Source organism: Chaetomium strumarium (assembly GCF_033439665.1).
Source record: "Chaetomium strumarium strain CBS 333.67 chromosome Unknown B0T15scaffold_2, whole genome shotgun sequence".
NCBI lineage: Eukaryota > Fungi > Ascomycota > Sordariomycetes > Sordariales > Chaetomiaceae > Chaetomium > Chaetomium strumarium.
This window is the reverse complement of record NW_026944430.1, coordinates 1841950-1858601: the sequence shown is the minus strand read 5'-3', so window position 1 is coordinate 1858601 and position 16652 is coordinate 1841950. Positions and strand designations below refer to the sequence as shown.

At 55.4% G+C, this 16652-nt stretch overlaps 4 protein-coding genes across 4 annotated transcripts; 3 read left to right on the top strand and 1 right to left on the bottom strand.

Annotated features, from left to right (window-relative positions):
* Positions 1-322: 322 nt before the first annotated feature.
* B0T15DRAFT_103865 (uncharacterized protein) lies at positions 323-2473 on the bottom strand. The gene is made up of 2 exons (XM_062861397.1): positions 2054-2473; positions 323-1919 (listed from the first exon to the last, which is right to left on the bottom strand). The coding sequence occupies exons 1-2, from the start codon at positions 2132-2134 to the stop codon at positions 363-365; spliced, it is 1638 nt and encodes a 545-aa protein (XP_062724052.1). The 5' UTR covers positions 2135-2473; the 3' UTR covers positions 323-362.
* Positions 2474-3571: 1098 nt separating this feature from the next.
* On the top strand, positions 3572-4888 carry B0T15DRAFT_508758 (Metallo-dependent phosphatase-like protein; the record flags this gene model as incomplete). Its single annotated transcript, XM_062867744.1, has 3 exons — positions 3572-3726; positions 3822-3874; positions 3930-4888. 3 exons carry the CDS (start codon positions 3572-3574, stop codon positions 4886-4888), a joined length of 1167 nt encoding a protein of 388 aa, XP_062724051.1.
* A 3184-nt stretch (positions 4889-8072) lies between these two features.
* B0T15DRAFT_524005 (uncharacterized protein) lies at positions 8073-9275 on the top strand. Its single transcript, XM_062868736.1, has 3 exons — positions 8073-8971; positions 9046-9118; positions 9255-9275. Exons 1-2 carry the CDS (start codon positions 8433-8435, stop codon positions 9056-9058), a joined length of 552 nt encoding a protein of 183 aa, XP_062724050.1. The 5' UTR covers positions 8073-8432; the 3' UTR covers positions 9059-9118; positions 9255-9275.
* Positions 9276-13185: 3910 nt separating this feature from the next.
* Positions 13186-15582, top strand: B0T15DRAFT_103549 (uncharacterized protein). Its single transcript, XM_062861396.1, has one exon. The coding sequence runs from the start codon at positions 13494-13496 to the stop codon at positions 15306-15308; it is 1815 nt and encodes a 604-aa protein (XP_062724049.1). The 5' UTR covers positions 13186-13493; the 3' UTR covers positions 15309-15582.
* The last annotated feature ends 1070 nt before the right edge of the window (positions 15583-16652 follow it).

Below are 16652 nucleotides of genomic sequence, written 5' to 3'. Positions count from 1 at the left end.
GCTGGTGATCGTGGGTCTTGCTCGCAGTAAAAGAAGCCAAATGCATCAGCAGCGCTCGAAGGCGGGTATAGAAACAAGAACAAAAGGAAGGTAATGAGGCCCGCAGGAAAGGTACAGGCCATGTGTGATGGGCTGGGCGAGGAAATGAAATGTTGCAGAAGTTGGGAATCAAAGATATCATCTCGTCGTAAATCGGACTGTCTGCTCGAAGATCCGCAAAACGCGTGGGGTGGATCAGGAATAGCAGTTCCTGTCTTGTGCTGTTGCATGGAGGCGGGTTGAGAGAGTTTCATACGGAGGAAGTGACAGTCGAGGGCTTGAATTCGCGAGGGCGCCTTGTCGTTGAAAGGGACCAGCCAAGATCACATCACGATACAGCAGCCGCAGCCCCCTTTCTTTTCCTGCGTCTCCTCGGGCGGTTCCGGTACGCGAACCGTTGGTGCTTGCTGGGTTTGCCGTGATGGCGCCCTTGGACTCGGCAGAGGGTTGGCGACTGGCGTGTCAGTAATTTTGGGCATGGTAGAGTATGAATTCGTCCTCGTGGGGAACGTTGGGCTCTTGGGCTCCCCCTTCAGCGGCCAGTCCCTCTGATCCTCTTTCTGCTCATCCTTCTCGGCGTCTCCGTCCGTCTCTTTGTCCGGAGCGTTGTTGGATTCGGGGGGTCGTAGGAAGCCCTCGTCGGTGAGCGGCCTAAACTCCTTGTCGTAAACGCTCCCAAACTTTCCTTCCCGCTCCCACTTCTCCTGCTGCAGCCGCTTGGCCACTGTCGGTAGCAGCTGCTGGTCAGGAGGTAACCGCGGATCCGGGCGGTAAGCCGAGACCATCCATGGAGGCTCGCCTTCCATTGGTTTGCAGTTGCTGCTGGAGAACTCGCGTTCACCAGACCTCGTTGATGGCCGTGTTCCGCTGCTGGTTGAATCCTTGCTTACCCCGCCTCGCGTCTTCGGACGGCCTGCGGCACCGTTGGCAGGCTTTGGTTTCCTTGCCGTCGCCGTCGTTCCAGGCTTTTTCGGAGAGGAATCGGGTCGTTTATTCGGTTGCGATGCCGGGGTCGTGGCCGCTGGCTTCACAAGCGCATTGCCTGTGCTGCCGCTCCTTGAACGCGTCTTCGGGTAGCTTATATTGTCTTCCGCACCAGGGCTGCCATCCCGTTTTCTGGGCAGACGCGTGTCCCGCGCAAGATGCTCGGTTGGTATTGGGACGGGGCTGGCCTTTGCCACGGGTATTCGGGACGAACCTTTCCCGTTGCCGTTCGAAACCCAGTGCCCATCGATTTCTTCAAGGATCTCCTCGGGCCGCCTCAGATCCCAACTAGGAACCGCTGCCGAGTCCAGAGTTTTGGTTTCGACCGAGGTAGCGGCTGAGTTTTTCCTCGATCTCGAGACCGCCTGCTCAGAGCCCCCAATCGATCTGCCTGACCCGTTGACCTTGTCCTGGCTCTGATCCCGCCTCGGCCTGTTCTGACTCTTGGACCTTGCCCTGTCCCTTTGGCGCGGGAGAACAATTCCTGCAGCCTGCAACTCCTCGCTCTCTATTTTGGCCAGCTTGTCTCGATGAATCCACTTCGAGTCATCGCTGTCCGACTCCGACTGCGGGCCACCCGGACCTTTCTTGCGCGTCTCCTCAGACCGCTCTCCGTTGGTGCCGGTTTGCGGGTCCAGAGAGTTTTCGGGGTTCGCATAGTCCTTAACACTTCGTGGTTCCGGATCCTTGTGATCGTGTTGCGGTAGGCGAGTAGGGCCGACGCCGTTTGCTTTCGCTTCAGAGTCCAACTCCTCATGGCTGTTGCTTCCTGGCGAGTAAGGTCCCAAATTGGCGGCGCCACGCATGCTTAAACTCCCGTTCCGAGATGCCAGCGGAGGCCCATCAGAGAGGTAATGCTCTCCCCCTTCTGCCCGGAACCTATCATCGCGGCGTGCCTGTTGGAAGTGATTAGCTAGATGTTTTGCCTGGGATAAGAAGGGAGGCGCTGGGAGAAAGGATAGTGTCTCCGATCAAAGTTGCCGAGATGTAGAGAGACACTGAGGAAGGAGAAAGCGGCATAAGCCTTTACCTCTGATTTGGCCGGCAGCGCACCTTCCCACATGTACGCGGGTGACGTCAACATCGTCGCTGTCTGGGATACGGTAACCATACTTCCATCAAAGACAGCAATCTACAAACACGGCTGCGACCGCTATCCGCGGTATCTGTAACGTTCCACGACTCCGGTTGTCGGCTCCTCTCGACCACAAGGCCGGAACGGAATCAGAAACCCGCAAGCGTTAACTTTCTTCGTATGCCAAAGACGGGACGACGTTCGGGGTTTCCGTTGCCTGAGGCTGCAAGCGCGGAGCGTCTGCGTCACCTCGAGCCGGCCCTGGCTTCACAGCGGGCCAGAAATCGGCCAACAGCAAGTCAGGTGCACGGCCACCCTTTACCTCCCAGCGAAAACATACGCAAGAGCGAGCTTTGCTCACGTCGTTATTCCGATATTCGCCGTGTGGCGTGGTTGTTGGGGTTTCAGCGACTAGCGTGCGTGGTTCGCGGGCGGTATGTTGTCAATCGGCGGTGGTGGGTAGGAGATTCGTGGATCAGAGGGGAGGCGGATTTCTCGCCTCGGAGAGCACAGAGTCCAAGGGAAACCGGGCTTTGCTGGGGCTCAACTATTTTGAGGGGTCGGTATCTGCGCCAGGCGAGTATGTATTTGCTTTTGCCTCCGTCCGGTGCCGTGGTACCTATGTGGTGGCAGATACTGTGTGTGTAGGTAAAGTATTGGGTTCGGTGGGCTTAGGCAGGAGCTGTGGGGAAAAGCAGTTAGGAAGAACCGAATTTACAAAGAACGAGCGTGTGCAATCGATGATGTGCTAGAGCGACGTCCGAAGCCCAGCGGGGTGCATCTCTCATCTGCGGTCGACTGCAGGTGATCCAAAACCGACCAACACCACAGCTCGAGAAAGTTCACGACTGAGCAGCAGCCTATGTGATGAAGGGGCCAGCCCCCAAGAGCTTCGAGAATTCGCTTTGGTAGGGGGCACCAAGTTTGTTAACGGGGCTCTGACAGGGGGAAGGAGCTCCAGTAATCTACCCGCGCCACGCGATTGGTCAATGCTGTGGGTCTGTGCGGAATTACCAGGGTATTGGTTCATTGCGAGCCGAAGAAGCACTCTCTTCGTCAACCTCACATCTGTTCTTGATGCGGTCAACCGATAGCTTCCAAAATTCTAAATTGCGGTTATCATGATGGGAATTTTCGAGCTTCAACGATTCACTTGATGGAAGTGGATTATTCTAAGAGAAATTTGGCTTGACCCATGTGTGTTCTCGATCTTTGTCCACTCTCCGGCGGAAGACGCTGTGATCCTTCACACAGGCGGGACGGCCAGCTGAACCCCAGAACATGTATCCATTGCAGTCAGCAGTCAGCAGTTAGCCGTCCTCATCCTCATTTGCAACTCAAATAAATAGGCCCTCGCTTCTTGCGCACTGACTTTTCTCCGAGTCTGTGAGCAGCATTCTCTGCATTGGGAAAAACAATTTCGGCGACACCGTTGACTGTTGCGACGTTCGGCCCGGAGTGGGGAGGGAACTCATGCCTTCTTCATCAGGAGTTCTCCGTCCGACACGGCGAACTAGGATTGTTTGCATCAGCGACACCCACAACTCCACTATCAAGCTGCCAAAAGGCGATGTTTTGATTCACGCGGGAGATCTTACAAACCAGGGAAGCTACTCGGAGGTACGTAGGTCTGTCCCCGGAAACACTGGTCCTGGGGCGACCCGGGAGAGCGACACGGTTGGTTGGGGATTAGAGGCTCACTCGAGAGTTTGAAGCTCTCCAGGGCGGTCCAATGGCTAGAGAAGGCCGATTTCGAAGCCAAGATTGTGATTGCAGGTATCAACCGTCTTGACACGGAAGCCCTTCGCGAGCTTGCACTTACACAATCCAGGAAACCACGACATCACCTTGGATCATGACTTCTACGCGAAGCATGGATCAAACTTTCACAACAACAACCCTCAGGATCCTGCCAGGTGCTTGTCACTACTTACTGGGAGCCGCACCATCACGTACCTCCAGCACAGCAGCGCAACCGTCCGGCTCACCCGCCCGGACGGGCCTTGCACTGAATTCAAGGTTTTTGGGTCTCCGTACTGCCCCGAATATGGAACGTGGGCATTTATGTACAAGTACCCTCGCCCAGGCCTGGGAGCAGAAGCTTCACGGTCCGACGACAGCCCAACGGCAGCCAACCCCAGCGCGGCGGAGCTCTGGGCTGCCATACCGCCCGATACTGATATCCTTGTTACTCACACTCCCGCCTACACGCACTGCGATGACTCTTTCGGATGTGAGAACCTGCGGGAAGCGCTCGCTAAAGTTCGGCCGCGAGTACATGTTTGCGGCCATGTCCATCAAGGCAGGGGTGCTGAACGCGTGAGATGGGATACGGACGGCCTCAGCGTTCGGAACGAAGTTGCTGCCCAGGTATCCGTCGAACGATGGCAAGATCCAGCCCCGGATCCAAGCTCGGCCAAGATAAGCCTGGTCGACCTGACCGGGCGTGGTGGGAAACGCCCCCTCGACTTCCATGACCGGGCGTCACTCAACGGTGCGCAGGCTTTATATGGCACATATGACGTGCCGGACCCAGCGCAGGAGCTCTCGGGCAGCTCGCCCACCGACCTCGCTGGAAGGAATGATAATACTTCTGCCCTAGAGCCAGAAGCGAGACCCGGAAGTACGAATACAGCAGGCGCATTGGACCGCGCGGGCCGACGGGAAACTTGCGTCATCAACTGGTATGTCAAATCTGCAATGTTTGTATCCCTTTCGGGCTGTCTCGGGGGGCATTGTGCTCCTGAGACAGGAACTTTTACTTCCAAAGCGCCTCCCACGACACATTGATAGGGAACGAAATGGCTCACACCGTTGGACAAGTGCGATCGTTGCCACCAGGTGGCCTCACGCCGGAGGGAAACGATTCAATAAACCGATTGTTGTCGACCTTGATTTGCCGGTCTGGAGGTGAGGCAAGGTCATCAGCTAATCTTACCACCACGAAGTCGCAGCTACGTGTTGCTAGCCAACGAGCCAAGCAGTGAACGTGGGAGCATCGCAACACGGACGCGGACAGCAACAGAATTGGCATCGCCGCCTGGCCAGGGCGAACAGGACTTCTGTCCCCCGGCCTGGAGACAGGCAGCAGGCCGCTATGATGTCTCTTTGTAAACCAGGCATAACACATTGGGGCGCCTCCTACGCGCCCAGCAGAATGGGTGTCCTCAAGGTCGCCTTCTAGAACGCCATAGAGCGCTCACCACGACCCTGACAGCCGTCATCGCTAGTCCCGTCCACGACGTGGCGGTTGGAACTCCAGTCCATATGACCTCCAAGTGTCTCCAGGTATTCACGTGCACACTGAACGGTGCCCCTTGGCAATCTAGGGTCTTAGGGTACAGCTCAGTCGAGGATTTCGGTGGAGTTGACTCCAGTTGCTCGCCGGATCTCCTAAAACGGCACCCCCAGCTTGCCGGCTTGGAATAGACCCATATCTAGAGCCCGACCTCGATTAGTCTGGGAATCTTTTGCTGGCGCCGGCAGCTTGAAGCTAGGTAGTTGGTAGCTCACTCCGAATGGCCAATTGAGCCCCATGAGAGAGCCACTTAGATTGCTCGCCATCTGGAGATTGGTCTCTACAGAAAGGTCATGAGGCGCACTACTGCATGTGCTGGGGACCAATAGGGGAGGGGCCTAGGCTTGTCTTACTGTTTTTGATGCTTCCCTTCGTGACGAGTAGATGGGACAGAAGGAAGATGGAATGTCGAGATGATCGGGAGTGAAGTTCAATGAATGGTTGACAGTTTAAACGAGCAGGTGCTTCTATTCTAGACTGTGATGTGCATTGGTTAGTAGTTAGCCACTACATTTCTACGAGCTTGATCTCATTCTTACCTTCAATGACTTCAGGTTGTTTCCACCATTCACAACCCTTCTTTAATATGGAGTGCTCCAGACGTAGTAAGTACTTGTGTATTTACTCCTTGCATACCTCCGGTAAGGAGACCGAAGCACTTAACTCAATCCGAGTTGTAAGTTGATAGAATGCTCTCGCGCAAAACACAAGCGAGCGATTAGAGAGATCACCGGAGAAACCGGCAGCTAGGCAAGGACGGAGTATTCTGGGATGCGTCGCAGAAGGCAGAGTATTGCATAGTAGTGTAGAGCTCACTGCATCGAGTATTCCGCCGATGCTCAAACGGCGAAGTGAAGCCAACTGCAGGACACTCACCGCCACGCTTATATTGGTTGCGTCCTGACCAACAGCATCAACAGTTGCTGTATAACGAACTACCTGTACAGAGTATGCATGGCGGACGCCGGCCAATGATGAATCGAAGCTGAGAACTTGCACTTCCTGATTCACCTCCCTGCGTCATCTGCGCCGGCGACCTTAAAACCCTTGTCGGTTCCACATTTCAGCATTGGCTTTATTGTAAATTATCATCCCCCTTCTTTTTCAAGCGTAATTGATGCCTGACATACAGGACAACCCTTTAATGATTGTTAGCGCGGAACCTGCGACAGGGTCCTGCTCTCAACTCCGAAGCAACACTCCTAAACTACGAGGAAAGCTGATTCAACGCAAAAAGATAGAGCGTCTTGCAATAACCTAAAAGGCTGAGTTCATCTGCACGTTTTTTTCCGTAGAAAAGATGGCCGTTTTGACGTTGAGATAGAGACTTTGGGGTAGACCCTGGTCTTCAAGTCAGGCGCTAACGAACTTTCAGGGGTTGGACTGTAGTGTAGTGTACTGTAACGTTGTGTCATGCATTACGCATCGGCAACTGCCACCCAATTGGGCCAAGTCTATATGGCCTCGATAAGTTTTAGCACCTTCAATGGCATTGTGCGTCTAATATAATGGAAGATAATGGGATAAAGAGTATTCAGTAGTCGACATAGGTATTCTGAAGTGTATATATTGCGTTTGTGAGTTTGGACACAATGAGGATTATTTTATATAGCGTAACGTTACCTGTAGTTAACGTAAGCCGGCAGTGTGGGAGAACATACCGTCGAGTTCCTCGACTTTGTGCGGCTCACCCTCCTGCAGGTGGTTCAACCAAACAATGACATACCTCTTAAACCAAGGACGTCAACGACGGTAGTAACGCATTGGGCGAGCCCCTCGCAAATCTTAATGGGCCTCGGCCCAGCCTCAGCCTCCCTCCCGCTCTCGGATCCCAACAACCACACAAACTGGCGCCGCGACCGTCGCATGGACGTGTACCACACCCTGCACGCACCCTCCCCCACAAACCCATCGTCTTCGTGCTTAGCTTCAGCTCAAGAAGCGAACCAGCAGCTGGCCCAAGTATCCCGTCATCGATCGAAGCCCGCTTATCCCTGTACTCCAAGCGATCTCGTTTCCCATGCTAATGCTTAAAGTTTAGTCCAGCTAGGTATAGGAAACAGAGGTTGAGACGGGTGGAACCTAGACGCTTGTATCCCTAACCCAAGCGACCTCTATCGTGTCCAAAACGTACAATGTACATTACACTGTGTAACCCAAAGAAAGCTCAGAACGACGACGCTTCGCTTGAATGAACCGGGCAGTTAGCCGATCAGACCACTTGTCTGCCGCTTTGTACTTTTCTTTGTCCTATCCGTGTTGTGACAATATCCCTTGTCTCGTGACCAGGGGTCTGAGTAAATAGTTCCCATCTGGGGTCCGAACAATGGGGTTGTCCTTGATATATATATATATATATATATATATATATCGTAAGCTTGATTCAGAACAGTCTCAGCCTCCAATGGTCGTCTTGGAGGCTATTACAAGCATGGTGACCCTTCCCCTTTGTTGCTTTCTTCCGCCGGCCCGGAAAACGAGCTATAACACATGAACATGTGCCCTATTCGGGACGGATGAACCCCCTGAGGAGATACAATGTGGTTGTTCGTCAACGGTTCCTCCTTGTTAGGCCGAACACCTGGTCGTACACATGAACATACTGAGAGAGTCAGGACAGTACAACCTCCGGAAGAGAGTATAAGAAGGGGTCTATCCTCCTGCCGTCATACTGACCTCCAACACTCCTCGAGAATAACCAAATCCACAAACCAACAGCAACTACAGACATCAACACCACCACCCAACATAACATGTCTCACAACAACGCCAACGACGCCCAGGGAGGCCAGCTTCCGACCTTCCACCTCTTCCCGGCCCTCCCTACCGAGCTCCGGCAAAAGATCTGGAAACTCGCCCTCCTCGCGCCACTCATACACACCCCCATCCCCTGGCTTCACTTAGCACCCTTCTGGACCTTCCCCGTCCGTGAGCAGCGGGAAGCCGAGCTCCGGGACCGGGGAAGTACGGTCGCCGCGGGAGTGGGTGGATCTGAGGGCGGACAAGGGCGTGGTCTGCTTCTGGCATCAGAACAGCATGCCTGGCTTGTTCCATGGATATCACTTTCATTGCCACCCGCGGCTGGTGCCCTCCATCTCGAGGGAGGACGCGCTGCTGCTCGAGCCGACTCTGAATTCGAGGAGGCTGGGCACGATCCGGCCGTTGGCGTGGTCCGTCCTGACCACAGAGCACGACGAAGCCCCATGGGTCGTGCCCGCCACGGTCCACTGCGACGTCCTGGCGGCGGCGTGGTCGTCTTGTTGGTGCACCGGATTGTTCGTCGCCTCTGATCATCATCCGCTGACCCGTCCACGCCGTTGCTGTCGAGAGTTCAAGCGAGACATCTTCGACTTGTTCGACCGCCACCCAAAGCTGCACCTCTTCGACCCCACCATTGAGCCGAGCCGGCCGGTTACCTCGAGTGATGCCATGCTCCGGTTCCGTGGCACGGACGCCACATACTACCAGGTCGACTTCGACGAGTATGATCCCGACACATCGCCCTGGGTCGTCAAGCCACTGACCAGAGGCGACATGAACGTGCTGGAGTATGCGCGCTCCCTGGACGACCTGCTCTACCAGGGGAGTCAGCAGAGTAACGCGGGGCGTGAGATCCGCATCAAGGTGCTGGCCTGCCTGCGGCACTCGCCTACTGCGGTTGAGGCGTAGGGGAGTCCTCTACCCCTGGGGCTGAGACGCCGGAAAATGAGGTCACCATCCACCTGTGCGACCGCCTGTTGTTAGCCGACAGGGGGCGATGCTGTTGCTCATATTTGGTAGTGTGCAGGTCTCTGATCGTTGCCATTGCGACGAGCCTAGGCGCTGGGATTCTGGAGAAAACAGGGGAGTGTGACAAACCCTGCTTTGAGATTGGATAGCAGCACTGAGAATTTAGTAGCACTGAGAATTTTTATTAGTACTAGTTACTGTTAGACTCTATTATAGACCCAAAATATGCAAGATTCTTTTCTGAATGAATGGGGCCTTGCCCCAAAAAGTGTGTGTGCTCTGGCAACAACAATAGGCAGACAAATTGACAAGGCCTTTTTTTGTGTTCTTCAGCCCCGCAAGACATCTTCCAAGGTGTTTTGGCTCGGGGTTGGCACAGCACGCAAAGGAGGGGTAATTGGGTGGTTCTGGCGGGGTAATTTAGGGAGGTAAGTCGCCGGCGCTGGTAGGTAAGGTGTATCCGACTGGGTCTCCTGAGTGCTGCAGAATCTCAAGCAACAGTTCGGAATGACGACGTATGTAGAATGATCACAGCTCGTGGGGGGCAGACACTATTCGTCTCACGTGGACTGGGCTCCCACGCTCACCTGAGCGAACATCCTGATGATCTCTCCAGGAAACTTGAAGCGTGGGAGGGAGAATGGGCGTTTTTTGACTACTGTGTACAGCTATTCCCAAGCTCGGACAGCCGACCACCAACAGGTTGCGTGAGAATCGCTGCGTTACATGTGGCCTCAGGCACCGTCTCTTCACAGCGGGCTGATCCGTTGAAGAGACAGGATCCACGCAAGAAGTCCGATCGGCTGCGTGCCCCGTGGCCTCGACCCCTGGCCAGTTTGTCAGGCACTTGCATCGTTGTGGAGAGGTGGGGGTCAACAATTGGCGGACAGAAGCCCTTCCCCACTTCGCCACCCCGCATTGGCCGGTGACAGGGCGCCTCGAGGACCTTCACACACGCATCGTCCAGTGAGTGGTGAGACTCTGAGAGCGACATGCAGTGCCGATAAGCCAGTCACGGCCAGGCCAAAGGAAGTGAGGGGCCAGAATTCACCGCCCAATCGCTTGCCTCATCGTGGGAACCGGGCTTCGAGGAGCGGTCCTCGTGCTCCTCAGTTGCGGAGAAGCACAAGAGGATGTGGCACTGCCGGTGCTGGTGTTGTTCGTCAAGGCATCACGATCGGATTCACAGTGCTCCAATTATTGACGTCCCGAGGTGACGGCGCTGCATGCCTTGTGCCCTGCGAGGCCGGCAATGCCACCGTACCTGCTTCATGGCACATGCAAAACGTGGCCGCCTGAGCGGGCCTTGGTGTTGAGGGTGTGCCTGTTGCGAAGCAAAAGTTACAAACGAAGCAACAACAGTCCGCAGCCTTACTGAAACGTCCTGTGATCATGGCTGTTCTGGAGGAGGCGTTACCTAACATGCTTGACATATTGTGGTTTGTATCCCACATGTCAGTGGGCCTTGACCTGGCAAGTATGATCACTTACGACTCAGACCTAATGCTAGCGGTACGTATGAGGCAACGGAGGGCGCGACTGGCGCGGAGATATGGGGGAAATGGTTCCAATTGTGGGATCTGGGCCATGGTTCGTCAATCGCCAGCTTCTGGAAATCGAGAGGAACATCCGTACTGTTTGAGGAATGCCTATGAGGTGCGGTGAATGGGGTAAGTGATCAAATACACGCGGGCTCTGAGCGGTGATGGCTCGTCTCCTGCAGGACATCACAACCGAAGGGGAATGGTTGGCGAATGGTGAGAGCCACAGAAAAGCAGCCAAGTTGCTTTGCGTTGCTGTGCGTGCCTGCTGGCTGAACCGCACTGGCGCGCAGTGTCGCCTCAGGATCACTTTAGCGACCAAATCGGGACTCATAGAGGCTTTGTGGCCCTCTTCCGAACGGCCACCTCGGCCGGGATTGAAGCGGTAGGTGTGAGATCGAGACGATCTGACTGCGAACTAAAGGATGCTAGGCTCTGCAGGTCGTAGACAGTCTTGCACTTTGCACTGCTGGAAGTAACGTTATGCTGGGAAGCTCGGGGCAGCAAAGGGGGGGTGGCCATCTTGCCCAAAAGCGGAGCGCGGGTCGGGTTGAATCGAACAACAGGGGAGGGGTTGCTCTTTCGTTCTTGACCAGCCCGCAGACTGCCCTCAAAGAAGTGTATGTTAGATGCTGGCCGACACAGCGGAAGAAGCGCAACAGAATGCGTCGAGGAGGCTACTTATGTACTCGCCCCTGTAAAGGCAACCGTGCTCGACCTGTGCCTGCTCTGCGAGACGGGTCGAAGTGCGATCAAGATCATGCCCTGGCATCCCACTTCAAAAGCGATGCCCTGGGACGGCTGAAGGCATTCTCTTCCATTCAGATACCGGCACTGTCCGGCAACTTCCTCGTGGGTCTGACTGAGGGGAGAACGCTTCTTCAAGGCCTCGTTGCTCGGTGCGCACCTAGCAACAGCTCACCGCCGATTCTGCCCTTGCGCTGCATGAAGCAATGTTGACTGCTTTGTCAAATCAATCCCGTCGCGCAGAATCCACAATGGGCCCGGCGTTAACAATGCTCGAATGCCGTCTCCATGCAATTTCCCGCTTGGGAAGTTTCTGCCATGATGGATATCGAAAGAAGGAGAGTCGAAATTTGGAATCGATGTTGAAGCATGGAGGTAGGTACGTAGGAAAGTCGCCACTGCGGAGGAAGAGCCCACACTCAGCCAGATCCTTGGGCCGGTTTGCCGCCACACCCTTCGGCTCAAGCCCGAGCGACCTCAGGTCAGCCCAGACAGCCGGGAATTTGCAATTGTTCCAAACCCTCGTATACCTTATGCTAGCTCAGCTGGCTGTCGGGATTTGCAGGCCTTATTCGCCGCTGAATACGGCCGGATTTTCTGTGCTCTTCACATGCTCGAATTCCACGTTGCCACGGCAGGTGAAGGCTATGTGGATCTAGCTACCGAGAGACTGTGGCTTGTTAGTTAGTATTCTTCAAGGGCTGCTTACCGACACCCCGCGTGGGAGGCCGCTTGAGCCTTGGACAGGGGCTCTCTGTTAGCGTTGTGCGGCCATTGTGTATGTAGTAGTTACGAATATCTTATGTGGTCTCTCAAAGCACCAAATCTCAATATTTCGCCACGAAGCCCAGTCAGTGGCTTGCAACAGCTACGCATTCTCAGCTCTGTCATCAAGGCTGGTGGCTTATTCCCGAGCTTGCGCACTTTCGTTTGCAGATGTGTACACCCTGGGACAGCTGCATTGTTAGTCGCAAAGCGAGAGCTGAGCACAGAAACTGACAGAAGAGAAGGGACGACCGTGAGGAACCCTTGGCCCGCGCAGAGGGAGATGCCGTAAGCCATCTGAAAGAGGGGACCAATCGAGTAGTGGACCAATGAAAGGACGGCTGAGAGATCTTGAAGTCCCACATATCTCCACAGACACCCCTGGCCGTCCGGAGTCCACAGCGAAGACCTGCGGGCCCACTGCAGCATTCAACCATCCTTCTCCTTTTGGCGGAACGGGCGCGGGAGTCAGCCATCAAGCCCGAAAAGACTCAGGAGTTGACACTGCTCCACTGGTAGCTGTGCGGGAGGAAGGTGCTCCCCCTCACCCGCCCTGGCCGCTGCCCGAAGAAGCCATCCCACCTCTTCCATCCAGTACAGGTGATCTCATCGCCTGTTTCGCTCCCTCCCATCACCTTACACCACGACAGACAGCATATGAGCCAGTTGACTCGACCGGCACTTTTGGCCACCCCTGACCAGCTTTAGCGGCCGGGCTACAAACGTGACCGTCATTTGCCCTCTTTTTGATTTTGTACAGTTGTAATCGCCATACCGAGGATAAACGGCCGAGCCACTATACGATCTCCCAGGCCAACGACCGGTTGCTTGGTGCTGGGCGCTAGTTACTCCACCAGCCAAAGTGTTCAAGCCATATACAAAGACGTCCCTACTTCGCACCGCTTTCTTTCTCGGCTCATTTCAATCCCCCCCGCTCGCTGTTTCACAGCTTAACAACACCCGCTGAAGACAGCAACTCAAACTTGAGGCATTCTTGTACATTCTTTGTGTGCCGCTGGACGCCGAACCGCCTTCCCAGCAGCCACCGTTCCCTACATTCCTCGTTGCCGCACACGCCTCCTTCCTAACCCCACCGCCCACGCTCCTTCTTGGCGGAACCGAGCCATCATCGCCTCCGATGAATTAGCAGCCTTCAGGAGTGACCACTGATTACTCCTGCTGCCTTCGCGCACTACACTAGGACGTCGAGTCTTCGATTGCTCCTCTCGGCTTTCCCCTTTCGGCTCTTTGCACTAACCACGGTCACTGGTCCTTGACGGAGACGTCGCACGACGCAAATCAACAGACACCCATCATGACCTCTACCCTTCCACCGGATCCCTGGAAAGCTCTCGGTGTCGAGAGGCATGCAGACAAGTCTGAGATTCGGTCTGCGTACAAGAAGCTTGTGCTCAAGTGCCACCCGGACAAGGTGCAGGACCCCACGCAGAAGGCGCTGAAGCAGGAGGAGTTCCAGAAGGTGCAGCAGGCGTACGAATTGCTCAACAACGATGCTGAGAAGGCGAAGTACGAGCAGAAGCTGCAACTCGCAGAGCTGCAGCGCGCTGCCGCCAAGGTCCATCAGGACGCGAAGAACTCGCCCAACACCTCAGTCCCGCGCTCATCGACGAGATACGCCACCTATGACATTCGGACTGCCGAACCGACGTCGAGATACAAGAGTTCTCCGTCAGGCGGGAAGGTGTACACACACTACACAACGACACATACCCGCTCTCACGAGGAGATGCCCAGTACCCGCTCCTATCCGCTGTATGAGGAAAGTGACAAAGCGGCGCGGAAGTCGGCGGGTTACGAAAAGCCCTCGAAGCGTGACGAGGAGAGACGGGAGCGTGATCGCGAAGAGCGGAGGCGCAGGAGAGAGGATGAGGAGCTGCTCAGGCAGCGAGAGAAGGAGCGAGACCGGGAACGCGAGAGGGAGAGAGACCGAGAAAGGGAGAGAGAAAGGGATAGGGAGCGTGAGAGGGCGGAGAAAGAGCGTGAAGCCCGCAAGGCTGAAAAGAAGCGGATTGAGAAGGAGAGAGAGAAGGAACGAAGGAGAGACGTCGAGGACAAGGCCCGTCGCCACAAGCCCTACGTAGAACCCTACGAGGCTGCCTATGTGGAGGATCTCCTATTCGAAGACGAGAAGTTCGTCACCTCCCGATCAGAAAAGAAGCGGTCATCGAGCAGGAAGCACGACGAAGCACGCGAACGGGAGCGAGAGCGAGAGCGAGACCGCGATCGCGATAGGGAGAGGGAACGGGACCGGGACAAGTCGAATTCGCGCCGAGCCAAATCTCCCCATCTGAGCAGCGATCAGAAACTGAAACACATGGAAGAATTCGAGCGGGCCAAACTCTACATGTCCAGCGCCGGAAGCTCGGTACCTGAAAAGACGGCCTTTTGGATTTCCCAGACTCCCCCGGATTCCTACCTCACGCCTCCTGTGCCCTCACCCCCGCCCGCTGTCGACTTGGAAGAAGACAGCATTCGACACGCAGCTGCCCGCGCAGCGGGGCGTCGTTCCTCCAACGATCCCGCCAGGTCGCGGGAGAAACTGAGCTACAATCTGGATGCCACGGCGAGGGCCCGGCCCATCCCTAACCTGACCAAGTCCTACAGCACGCCCCCTCCGGCCCCGGAATCGCCACCGCGTGTCAGCCGATCCCAAACAACTCCGCATGAGTCGTACGCTCGGCCCATTCCAGCGCCACTCCAACGAGGTGCTACCTGGGCCGCGGGCGGAATCGACGAGCGGCACCTCGCGACTGACTACTTGGACGATTACGATTCTGATGACGGCCGAGAACGCCGCCACCGCCGGAGCCGCCGAACCCGATCGCCTTCGGTGCAAGCCGCGTCTCGGTACAAGGTCGAGGGCGCCAAGACGTCGAAGATTGACTCCCACTACTCGTCATCCAAGCTGGAATCGCCTTACGTGTACGGCGATTCGCCGTCGTCAACCAGGCGATATGCAGCAGCGGAGGTGCTGGCGCGCTCGCCGAGTTCGACGTATGCAGGCGCCCCCTTCAAAGTCAAGGAGGCGCCGGTCTACGGCCCGGATGATGTCAAGTACTCGGAGTACGCCCAACCGTCGTACTATTCGGCGGCTCGTACCCCTGCCTGAAAAGGCTGGGACTGGGCTAGATCCCTGCGCGACCACCGAGTCTACGTGAGAGGGCGGTGCGACAAGACGCTCGGGCTCCATGTATTCTGGTGTTCCTTTCATTTTCTTATAATGCCTAATGAGCAATCGATGGGTAAGTGCGGGGATGGGTTTACGATGATGATTTCATGGGCTATTTCCTCTCCTCATGTTACTGGCGCCTGGGGGTATGGACGATACGGCTCGCGGAGGCCTTCTGGAGTACTGGGTCTCAATTTGGCTTCATTTCCTTTACTCGACATCCACAAATCAAACGAAAGAACGAAAGAGCCACGTTATGAATACAGCAACGAACCAGTCGTATGATGAGATGACGGGCATGGGGGGTTGATTGGGTAGTCATGGCATTTCAAGCGGGCGGGGTCAGCATTGGACGGGTTCAGATGATGGGAAGGAATTGGGAGGATTGGGAGGATGGATATGATGGGGAAATTGGAGTGAATCCCCAAGGGCGCAGGGGCTCAGGCAACGGAGATCACTTCTCTGCAACTGCCTGCTCATCTTTCAGATGAGATACTCCCAGTTCTCGCGGGACTGGGGCATGGAAATGGGAGGGACTTGGAATGACCGGATGAACATCTTCTCGGATCTTGTTTCGTGGTTGGGTCTTGGTTCCCTTTCAACCTCCATTTCTGGATGTACTTATCTAGCTACGACGGGGAGCTGTTGCCGCGCCCCATTCTACATATGAGTGCAAAATGAAAAAGAATCTTAGCAATAACTGTTTTGGTTATGTACGGAAGACTAGTGAAACTCTCCAAGAGCGGTATGGAAAAGGTATGATTGTCAAAGTCGGTCGCTGTCTCTTCCGGATAGTTTCCGCCTCCAGAGTGCACCGAATCCCTGACGATTCCTCTAGTTCAGCTCAACAGATGTGCCTTTGCCTTTATCGCGGACTGGATTCTACTCGATGCATGCGTGTGTAGCAATACTGATCGAAGTGCTATACATATATCTATCTGCCTTCTCTATACATCTCTATACAATATCCATACAAGTCTAGGTAGTCCCTGCTGAGGTATTTCATCCGCTGCAGTATGCAATGCCGAATCTAATGGGTATCGCGTCGCTGTATTCTCGGTGAAAGCAATGCTTGTTATCGCTAGTAGTGCTATGTCCTGTCATGTCCTGTCAGATACCGCCCATGGGCTGCCTCCCGGCATTGATGTGAAATTGGGCCGACTGCACACGGCCCTTGAATCTCGGGGTCACACATCCGCCTTGCCGCGCTCGGATCTGCCGGCCAAAGTGGCCAACAAGTGCAGATGCTCTCCTTTGGGACCGGGGCGGAGCGGACCACGTGCC